This window comes from Hyposmocoma kahamanoa, unplaced genomic scaffold (genome assembly GCF_003589595.1).
Source record: "Hyposmocoma kahamanoa isolate Upper Pololo Valley unplaced genomic scaffold, ASM358959v1 95, whole genome shotgun sequence".
NCBI classification, from domain to species: Eukaryota; Metazoa; Arthropoda; class Insecta; order Lepidoptera; family Cosmopterigidae; genus Hyposmocoma; species Hyposmocoma kahamanoa.
The window spans coordinates 419,699-431,490 of NW_020654972.1; the positions used below are offsets into that span (position 1 = coordinate 419,699).

General features: G+C 34.0%; 1 protein-coding gene across 1 annotated transcript; it reads right to left on the reverse strand.

Annotated features, from left to right (window-relative positions):
- Positions 1-2,006: 2,006 nt before the first annotated feature.
- On the reverse strand, positions 2,007-7,418 carry LOC113238173 (UDP-glucuronosyltransferase 2B10-like). The gene is made up of 4 exons (XM_026474935.1): positions 6,530-7,418; positions 4,031-4,253; positions 3,170-3,386; positions 2,007-2,393 (listed from the first exon to the last, which is right to left on the reverse strand). The coding sequence occupies exons 1-4, from the start codon at positions 7,355-7,357 to the stop codon at positions 2,081-2,083; spliced, it is 1,581 nt and encodes a 526-aa protein (XP_026330720.1). The 5' UTR covers positions 7,358-7,418; the 3' UTR covers positions 2,007-2,080.
- Between the last annotated feature and the right edge of the window lie 4,374 nt (positions 7,419-11,792).

An 11,792-nucleotide genomic window follows, 5' to 3' on the forward strand; every position in this document is an offset into this window, starting at 1 on the left:
AGCTCAATTTACAACCAGGCGTTTTTTTCTCACAATCCGCCCCCACAGAATCCGACCTTCAAATATGACTACACCTTGCTGTTACACCCCAAAGAAATGCAAAAGTTAAGTGGCAGTTGAGAAGCACATTCTTCGCAGAACATATAGCCGATGCAGCTAAAAAAGTAAAAAATATACATAATTTCGTTAAGAAAGAAGTTATCCATAATATTAACCTTAGAACTAGGTCCAAACTCGTGGTACTACGATTTCGTTTAACTAAGGTAAACGATTATTTTATGGGGCACAGTATACGTTTTTGCAATAAGGTTCCGGAGCATATATTAAGATTACCATTTCCTAAGTTTAAAACGTATATTAAAAGTATTTTAATTACAAAGTCATATTACAAAATTGTAGACTACGTGTTAGATAAAGATGTATGGAAAGTCACCATGAGTCTAGATTCCACACAAATATGATTCAAAATGTATTCTATAGTGCTTAAGTTTGAAAAGAGCAGTTCCTAAAGTTTCTTGATCGTTCTTCTCAGGTCAGCGTAGTGAACGAGCAGTACCTTAAAAAATGACGTTTTCAAGTGTAAACAATTTTACCTATGGAATACTCGTAAATATTACATGACTAAAAAGTAGCGACCGCGTACTGGACGCAACGTGGTTCCACCCAAAAGGTGGATCGATGATCTGGTGAAAGCTGTGGGAATCCGTTATATGTAATTTGGAGGAGGCCGGAGGAGGAGTTTTTCATATACTTGCAGAGTATATGAAAAATAAAAAATGAACATTTTTTTTGTTGCTTCTTGTGCTATATGGTTTTGTACTTTGTCGAAGTGGTAGTACCGTTCATAATTTTTGGGGTGGGAAGGTAGTGTTTTTCTGTAACACGTACTTTTCAAGAGTCGTAAACTACAGCGACTCGTTTTTACGCCAGGAATGAAAGAATTTATTACATATTGCACCGAGTTAACCTTTGGAGAAGATGTATTACGGGTTGACTCAATTAATTGCTAATTCACAATTGAGAAACCTTCGAAATTACGTTGAAGATTTGGTTTATGATAGATACAAAAGTATACTTATTGTTGCGTAAGTAACAAAATTCGTTGCCCTTAAAACATATTAAAATCTATAAATTACATTTACGGAATAATGTGCGCTTTTTTAAAGTTCTTGGACTGCAATCAAACGTTCCTTATATTCCTTATTGAGTTTTTGTAATGTTGTCGAATGCCTAATTGGCTCTCTTCAACGGTGGAAGTGTTAAGCGGCTGGTCTCCTAAATTTGGCCGAAACATGCAATCAAACATTGCTTCAAGTAATTGATCGGTATTATCTGAGACAACATATTATACCCATTAAAACGTTTTGTAACAACCATGTAACATTAGTAGCAATATTTAAGTAGCCTAAGGGTCAAAAGGGATCGGTGTTCCGTTCACCGGAAGCTCAATAAGTTACCCAAGGCTGAGAACCTTCTATAAGTATCGAGCTCTCGCATTCTTCTGGTTCATTTTTTGGGATTGCCACTATTCTAATATTTTGAAGGCAAATTAAGGTAATTTTGTATCTTAATGTTTCTAGCGTTAAAATTAATAATATTTTTGGGAACTAATCTATTTTGACTCTCAGCAGAGCTGTAGTACCTACTATGGAAGCACTTGGAATTTCGCTACACTAGTACCAATATTACAGGGAATTACCTAGTTTAAGATTAATTGGTTTTGTATAAAAATGGCTTTACCTCTGATAGTGAATATATGGGTAAAATTAAATTAGTAAGACAAAGGAAATAAGTATTACCTATGTAGGTAGAGGCAATAAAATTTATTATAAAGTAAGTATTTTTTAATGTGTGTGGAAGACAATAAATACTTAATAAAATTTTAATAAAGACAATTATAAACAATTACAATTCAAACTTAACAACAATTACAAACAACCATTTAAGTTTTGTGCACTTTTAAGTTTTATTACGTGGAGTCCTCTTTTACTTTCCTTCTACTTCGGCATAATTTTCTCTCATAACAGATGTCGCTGTAAGCAACTCAATTTAAAGCCATTGAGATGGTATCTATATCAATTTATTCAAATTTCACTCTTTTGGTTCTCCTTTCTTCATTGTACGTTCGTTTGTCGTCATTACCACAACATGAGCAACAGCAAACAGAGATAATTTTACAAAGAACTTTTGTTAGAATATATGCTACTAGCGCCACAAAAGCCAAGACGTCTAACTGAAGTTGTTGGTACCACGGCTTTTGTACAGATGTCGCTGCTAAGTTGGGTGCACCGTGGTATCGAGCTACATACTCCGTCCAGTAGATGGCGGTTTCAAGCGCTGACATTGGACGGTCATGCCAAAGGCGGGATACTAGTTTAGCTTGTTGTTGAATTCTGAAATCAAAATATAATATATGCACTTAGTTTGTATATAGGTATATTAATTACTAGAAGTTTACAGGATACCAGTACAATTTTAATCGCACCAAACTCATTCTTATTAAATTATAGTATTTTCAAAACCAACTTTATTATTTAGCTCTACATTACGACGGATATTATTTTGTGATATGTGTATAACACTATATACTTATGAGATTTGTGTAAAATAATTTAAAGGTATACAATGAGGTAATCCATTGTTTCTGCTGTTGTAACACGATTTAAGTATATTGAATTGAAAAAAAAAAATATGATAACAAGTGACAGTCGTGCGCCTGGTGGTAAGCGACGGGCCTATTCATGACAGTTGCAGTGCTACTCACAGCTTTAAATTGCAAAGATTGCTGTTACTGTGCCCCAGATATTAGTTGACAAGTCCCAAGTGCCTGTAATTTCACTGGCATCCTACTGCTTGGCGACATAGATAGTGGTGGCAGCACTTTCCTGGACGAACCTACTTAAGAGTTTTGCGTAATATATGTAAAAGTATAATAATATACTATCAGTTAATTCATTGTTTCTTGTAACCTGATTAAAGTATGTATATTGAATTGAAAGTACCTATATCAAAATGTTAAAGAGAATGATTTCTTAAAATTATACTTAAAAGGTTTCGCTGGTGGAAGAATTAGTAAATACGTACTTATTGAAGTGTAGAATAATGTTTGGCATATTTTATGTAACCAAATTTAGGTCAAATACTCATTATTTACATTACATTTACTCACTTCGGTTCCAAAATCTCGTTAATAGCATCCAAAAGAAACTCCTTCCTCAGATCCCGGTACTCTACAATGGAAGCAACACCAATGTCTCTCAAGGCGGCTGCGTTACCATACTGATCTCCAAAGAGAGGAATAGCAACAACTGGTATACCAGCATCTATTGCTTCTATAGTACTGAGGATTCCGGCATGTGTGATGAAAGCTTTCACGTTTTCGTGCTCTGAAATGAAAGGATGAGAATAAGAATTTGCTGGGGGTAAGAATTTGTTGATAAAAGATCAAAAGTACTCATGCGTAGGTTACAATCTATGGCAAATATTTTGACATAATTGAAGCAAAGGAATACTATTTGCGTTCTCTGAAATGTTTTTACAAGACTTGGTCTACATGCTATTTAATTTATAAATTCCTCGATTATCTAACAAAATAATTTGACTTTTTGGTGGAATGGCCTAATTTGAACATTTTCGATGTCTTTCGAAGAGTTTTAACTAGACTATGGATATATAAATAGCATTTTTTTATATTAAATCAAAACAAGTCGTGGGCCTGTTGGTAAGCGACACACCTGTCCATAACAGTTACAGTGCTACTCAGAGTTTTAAATTGCACAGATCTGAGGGGCACTGCCTCTGCGCCTGTCACCCTGAGACATGTGTTGACAAGTCCCATGTGCCTGTAATTTCACCGGCACTCTTTTCCTTCAAACCGGAACGCAGTAATGCTCACATTACTGTTTGTTAACTGAAATAGATTAGGTGGCAGTACTTCCGTGGACGGACTCGTTCCATAGGAACTCTACTGCTACTTTTATTTACAAGTAATAGCAGTACAGCTCCAAACTTTACTATTTAAAACACTTACTCAAAATATCATATTGTGGGAACCATCTCAGGGTCATAACGTTTCTAGGGAGGTTGCTTATGACTCCACCATCCCATTTCCAAAGTACCCTCATAGGTAGTTTCCTGAACGTAGACAGTAGGTCATTTAATTTTTCCGTTGGTAGTGTTGTATCCTTCACTGTAGAACCAAGATTCATATAAATTACGCCATATTCTGCTTCATTTATAAATCGCTCGATTTCCTGTAAAAATCGAATTATCTATTAGCATTCTACTTGCAATAAATAATAATAATAATAAATAAAATGTCCTTCCAGATTTTTTAAAGTCCCGTGCTAGGGAATGTCGCGGGAGCCATGGAATCGTACATAGACAACCACAAATGACACTCAAACAGACGAGAGAAATAATAATGTAGGCCGTACACATATTTCTTCCGGCCTAGGAATCGAATACAGGACCTCTGCGTGGCAGTCCAGCATGGTAACCGTTCGGCCACGGAGGCAGTTAAATGGTTAAAATATAAGAACAAAATAAAAATCGGGCATTTAAAGACAACCAAAAGTAGACAAACCAGCGGTAAATCTATACATTAGTACAACGTATCTGTAATGCTGTGATTATTTTAATTTTATTTTTTTCAATTTCAATCTCGTTGACATATCTACATTTATTTGTACTATTGTCTCGTATATTTGATAAGACGGTCCTTGACGGAGACCCAATATTTGCGCAGTAAAGAGCACATCAAGTTTAATACTTTGGTCAAGCTTGACGTACTTTAGTGACACCCTGTACTGTTATTTAATGACAGTATGAATTGTTAATTTTATGTTCATTTCGTATTTTTCAATTTATATATTCGTTTTTTGCTTGACAATCTCAATACATTTATTGAGATTTTTCTGAAATAACTCCATTAGTTTTGTTATCATGACGAATATGGTCGCGGGTTCAAGTACCACCGGGTCGACGATAAAATTTTTCTGTGTATCCGATCTTTGTATTCAATTATGAACACACAGAAAAATTTTTTCGTTTATGATTACATTATGATTTACCTAGAGATTAGTTTATGATTACATAACAATGTCAATATAATTTCTTATATTTTCACATGTTGTGAAATGTATACTGTAATATAATAGAGAATGAAAACTACACTTTTGATTGATTGAGAAAAAATACATAGGAAAGTATAAAACATCACTTGGCCAAGGTATTCTATCGTATCTTGAGTAAATTACATTTCTTTGTGTTCTATGATGCTACATTATGTGGTCTGTGGTGGTACAGGTACAATGATTCTATTGACAGAAAGGCATTGACGTGAAATTCGTAGGTTTTCGCGATTGTTTCATATTGGTAATGAAATTGTTTTTTCGGATCTAATTCGCGTTATTTATTTCTTCAGTATCAGTGAAGTAAGTAAAAGGCTGCGTTAAGATTATACACAGGAAACTAAAAGAACAGAATATGTCCATTGAATACGCAGAATTGGTAGAACACTGCCTAACATCCGGCTATCTTTTGTGGAATGACGAATTCTATCTACAAAGCGATGGGCTCATTGGTATTGCCCGTTCATATTCACATGGAAGACTTCGAGGAGCGAGTTTTACCTACAGCCCCAGCTAGACCCAGTTGCTTAAACGGTACGTAGATAATACTTTGACAATAATACCAAAAGATAGCACACAATCACTTTTGGACCATCTCAGCTCTATTAGTAATAAAATCCAGCTTACTATAGAACTAGGTAGTTAGATATTTTAGCGTGTTTTAAATATCTTAAAGAAATGCTGATAATACTTTAGGCCACACAGTATTTAGAAAGAAAACCCATACGGATCTGTAGGTACCTCAATGGTAACTCCCGCCAACGTCCTAGGCAGTTAGCCAGCATGGTAAAATCTTTGTTTTACAGAGCAAATGACATTGGCGACAGTCATAATCTTGTCGGGGAACTTCATCATGTAAGCAAGTCCTACGTGCAAATGATTTGAAGATTCCACGCCAATATCACAAGTACCATGTGAAACCACCAATAGTAGAGCCAAGACCTGCCATTTTACGTTATGTGGGAGTTGCAACAGATAAGATCGGAAGAGAACTCAGACGTGAAATGTAACATCACCGTAGAGGATGCAAGAGTTTATAAGCTTGATTGCGAGTGCGACCTGTCTTACATTGGACAGACGAAGCGAAGCATTTCTACCCATGTCAAAGAAATATGGCTGATGTCAAGCACCGTCGCCGTCGCGTAAAAAAAGTCTGCGGACCAGAAGCGGATCAGAAAAAATAGTTTCATTTCCAACTACTAAAACCTACTTATTATAAACATACTTTCAAAATGTAATTTCAATAAAATTGTCTTTTGCAGTCAAAAATGTTTTCAAGAGGTCTTATTTTTTCATGTTATTATCCGAGTATTTTTTCATGTTAATACATGAGACAGTAAGGCACAGTTTACTTTGTATTTGGTATAAGTAAGAAAATTAAAATAAGCAACACTTACAGTGGGAATCAGTTTAGGAGGCCTCACGTGTATGCCTCCAATATCAATAACGTTGTCAGGCCTGGCCACGCCCCCAAACACAGACTGGTGTGTGTTTACAAACATCAAACTAGCATTCGACGCTATGTTTTCTAACGAAGGCAATTGGTCACCTAGATACTTGTACAAATACACATGGTCTGTCACTTGGGAACCAATGTAATACACCCAATTCGAAATATAATACAGCACGTAGCTCTTCAAACGGTCAAAGAACCAAGGCTCTTTCCCGTAAGGTAATGCAGCTTGGGGAACATTCGCTGCGTTGAAATTGATTCCCAATCGATTATACTGCCATGATTGTATCGGCTGGGGATTAAACGCGATGTACGGTGCACTCAAATTCGCAGCCAATGCCAATCCACAGTCACTATTATACGATTCCACCAATATCACATCGTATTTAGGTTGAATTTTTATCATGTTTAGTACATGGTGATTATTCATTAGAGTCTTGCAGTCGTCGTTTCCGGACTTAGTTGACACTAAAGCTTCGAAAGGTAATCGCGACACTTCGTTGACTATCACCGACTCGAAGGATAGTCCTTTGAACACATGTTTTGTTGTATCACTTAGAAGTATTTCTTTGTAACCCGCTGGAGGGTTAGGCAGCTGAAAATGGCTAACGAGAGTCACTTCATGATCACGATTGGCCAATTCGTTGAACAGTCCGCGGTATGTGAGGTAGTTGTTGCGGTCTAATGACGGGAAAATGCCGAGAATTTTGTAACTGTCAGTGGCAAATATGGTGGCGACGAAATAGAAGACGAAAATCAGGTTTTTAACCATGGTTTCGGCGGACGCGTTCGTGTTGTTGCAGAGTTAAGTGGTAACTAGGGCGTAAATGGATTCCGGCTTGCGTAGTTATCTAATAATAGGTATACGCTATGAGGTAATCGTAGTGTGACGCCACGTTTCGTACGAATCAGAAATATTCGATGACTCCGCGGAGTGTCATTGATCGTGACCTCGATTTGAATTCAAAGCGAGTTTTGGTGTCGCTAGCGATATTAATGTTGTTTCGATAGCAAAATGCACGATAAACTAAACTAGTTATTCAATACATGTTGCATTTATATTCTACTTTGCAGTGTTTATAATAAAATAATGTATGAAATGATAAAATTGTGCTCGAAATATACGACAATGTACGGTGATCGCTAGAATACTAATTTATATTTACCCTCGTACGTAAATGATTAGAACTCAGTGATAACATATCACACCCTTAGTAATATAAGGGCACAATCCAAGAAAAGTAGATTTTTGGGAAATCGCGTATTAAGATTCTGGATTCCTACATTACACCTATTTTTTCAAATAACATGCTTATTATTTAAGTTATAAATATGAAATTTGGCAGATTTGTTCTTTGATAAATGTATTATAAATAGCAATAAAAAAAAAATAATATAAATAAATTCCATAAGTTTCAAGCAAGTTAAAAAACACTTTCAAGTTAGACCCATATAGTACAAAAAATATAACAGAAATATGGAGTTATTTAAGTTTGATCCCATTTATTATTTAAGTCCCTATCAATTCCCAAATTTCCCAAAAATCTACTTTTTTTGGATTGTGCCCTTATATTACTAAGGGTGCGATATGTAAATATTTACGTAAACAGTATAAATCAATCAATATGAATAAAACTCCTAACAACAATGTGATAATAACCGGAGATATATTTAGATATAGTTAGTTCTTCAATATGTACGTATGTGCGCAGGTTATCACGTCTAACTCAAAAGATACACAAATTACTTTGTACTTCATACACAAACTCGCACTTAAATTTCTAAAATCATATAATGTAATGTAAGGTAATGTAACTTAAGTAACTTTAGTAACACTTGTGTATAGTTTGATTTAGTAGCGACATTAAGGTTGTTTTGTTGCATGTTTGCATAATCACGTAACGAATTAGAAATAATCTCAGTACAGAGTACTAAAAAAACCGACCTCAAAAGTACGTGGAATTACATCTATTTGCTAAGTTTCATTGACTAGTTCGCCACTATACAGGACTTGATACTGGAGATAATAAAAATAGGTTCTCACTACGACACTACTCAAAGTATTCGAGAGAAAAACGCCTTGAATTGGAAAAATAGCAAAATCAACTAAATAATTGCTAAAAGTAATTGCTCCTAAATTAAAGTCAGGCGCTATTTATTATTTATAAAAATGAATCTTCATGCGTGAACAGCCACCCTTTGAGGTGGTTGATTTTCTTCAAAATAAAAGGGGATTATCTATGGAATTACCCCATTTCCAACAAAAAAAGAATCATGAAAATCGGTTCACAAATACCGGAGCTATCGCGTAACATATATACAAAAAAAAAACAAAAAAAGAACATACAATCGAATTGAGAACCTCCTCCTTTTTTGAAGTCGGTTAAAAAAGATAGTTTATGTATAGATATAATGAAATAATTATATCACGGAACATTAATTAGATAATGTAATTTGCTTACCGAATATTAATTGCATTTCGTTGGTAACGACATCGTAAGTAGATATGAGAAGAAATTTGCCCCTCACGCCTTAAAAGTTAGTAAATAAAACACTAGGTATTTATTTAGAGAATAATAAAAATTGTAAATATACGAAAAAAAAAGAAACAAAAAGACGCAGATATTAATAAATAAATATTGTAAAGTCAATCTTATTTTTTATTATTTCATTGAAATAAATGTATATATTATTAATTCTAATTTTAGTCTCATGTGTTCGGTTATTTCTTATTTGGTTTAACCAACGAAATAATTCTGATGATGCTAAGACTGGTTTAGATGTAACATACTTTGACTTTGAAACTTTGGACTTTGAAATCAAAATGAAGGCCAAATATGATCTGTCGAACTAGTGGGCGACGACGTCGAACTTATCAATCTCCTCTTTACGTAATTCTAAATAAATAAAAAAAATTGCCCATTGTTTTTACTCATACCTCAAAATCATCGACATATTCCTAAACAAGTATAGTTGGAAGACAAAATAATAATGCACCACAACTTTTTTAAGTTTTATGTGCTATAATAATTATTTATTGTTCCAAAAAGCCTTACTATAAGTACAGTACACTTAAGTGTGTTATTTAAGGACTAAGTATAACAAACACGTTGCTTCGGAAAAGTCTGTTGCATAAAGAGTACAGCCGCTGACTAGAGTTTTCGGAGCTTTAAACCAGCAGCGCATTACTTAAGTGCAAATTGCTATATGTACATCTTGAGGATGCCAGCAGTACTTAGGTATTAATAATATAATGTAATATAATACAATATACTATAACACGACCCGACCCGACCCGATCCGCCTCGACCCGACCCGACCCGACCCGACTCGACACGACACGACACGACACGACACGATATATATTTAAAATTTAGTCAATAGATGCACTATGTTACAATTAATTATTCTTATAATTAATTAACAAAAATGCAAATTACATTGAAACTTGATATTTATAAGTCCTATTCTGAGAAATACACCACCATCCATATTGATGGATATTGATAATAATTATGAAGTTTAAAGTCTTAGGGTCGTATTCTAGAACTCTACTCAATGCTCAAGTCAGGATTGCAATTGAAACACAAGCACTGGAAATACGACCCTAATGGCAGGGACTTGAGTATGATTTCGAGTACTTTAAGCCATACTCAACTCCTAACTTGAGCATTGCATTGAGTTCTAGAATACGACCCTAAGTGTAGAGGAATTTCTTTCAAAGAAATTGTAATTTTATTTTTATTTGACGTCGTAGTATTTGTACAATATTTTATTATGTTTCATATTCCTTATTATTGTTTAAATTAGTAACGATCATACTATCCCTTTACATCTTGTATTTTAAAATGTAATATCGTGACATTAATAATTTGAAATAAATTATTATATTCTATTCTATTGAGAGTATAAGTAATATTTGAATTGTGAAGCAACCGTTTAGTTCTCATTGCTTTGTGAACAATAATATATTATTTATGCTGTTTGATGTTAGTAAATAAAACAACAATGGTTGTATTTTGCTACCTTAAAATTGCTTAAAAACTAATTAACAATCTTACCTCATTTTAAAGGTCATACACGACATAAACAATGTATATCTGTCGCAAGTTAGCAGAGATACCAGATCACTAGATATAATCAGCGTAAAACGTCAATACCTACGGCAGTAGCTGCGTGTATTTGCTCCCAAAAGTTTTGGTAACTTCAACATGTACAAAGTGGTATTACGAAAACGCTTATTCGCCTTGCTAATGCAACAACGAGTCGATTTCAACATAAAGAACACGTACTGAAAAGACGGGATGCAATAGCGTTTGTAGAAAACCGGGACCGGAAGAGAAAAAATAATTATACTTTAGGTAGGTATACTGTTAACGTTACAAGCTAAATTGTGTAATGTGTTAATAATCGTGTTGACATTGTTATGGAAATAAAATGGGTTTCAAACGCAAGTTTCAATTTTATTGGAGCATTTCAGAGTTTTATACGAAATAAAACTATTTTTCAGAAGTAAATTTGAAAATTGTTTCTTTAAAAAATCTATGTTTCGGGCCTTTTCCAGGTCCGATGGTCACGGTTAACTGATTGGAGAACATAAGTATACGCGGTTTACATCTGAAAAATAGATTTATATTCTCAGTTTTCTATACACAGTTATCTAAAAATCGCTCATATTATTTAGAAATCTCTATGGCTTTACATTAATAAAATGTAATTTTAGATGTATTTAAGTAAGTTAGTATTTATTGTTATGTAGATATTATTATTCATCAGTATTCAATCTACACGTATGTATTTATTTGTACTTAATATGACGTTTTGCTTCTCCTAAATTTCTATTCCAGTGTTGCCAGGAAGAATTGATACACAGCAATAAAGTATATCTAAGTTATCGTTGTGTGTCGCCATTTTAATTTCATGTGCACTAAAGATTTTTTTTAGATCTACGTACGTATATAATGTATATAGTCATTAAGGAATTTGCGTAGTACTTACTTTTATTTTACCTGTATTTTTATACATTTGGTTTATTGGGTAATTTTCAGTTTAGCTTTGTCTACCTAATTTCGGTGGCAATTTTTATTATTTAAGTATTCGAGTATATTATGGTGAAATATTAAATAATAATTCAGTATACTCGATTATTAAATAGAACTTCATGCTAATATTCTACAATGTTTATATAATAAAAATTGCCACCGTTG

Coding starts and splice junctions, on each gene's coding strand:
- LOC113238173 (XM_026474935.1), bottom strand. CDS start 7,357: ATGGTTAAAAACCTGATTTTCGTCTTCTATTTCGTCGCCACCATATTT. Junction 4,254..6,529: donor CTCCTAAACTGATTCCCACT/GTAAGTGTTGCT, acceptor CGATTTTTACAG/GAAATCGAGCGATTTATAAA. Junction 2,394..3,169: donor AACGAGATTTTGGAACCGAA/GTGAGTAAATGT, acceptor TTTTGATTTCAG/AATTCAACAACAAGCTAAAC.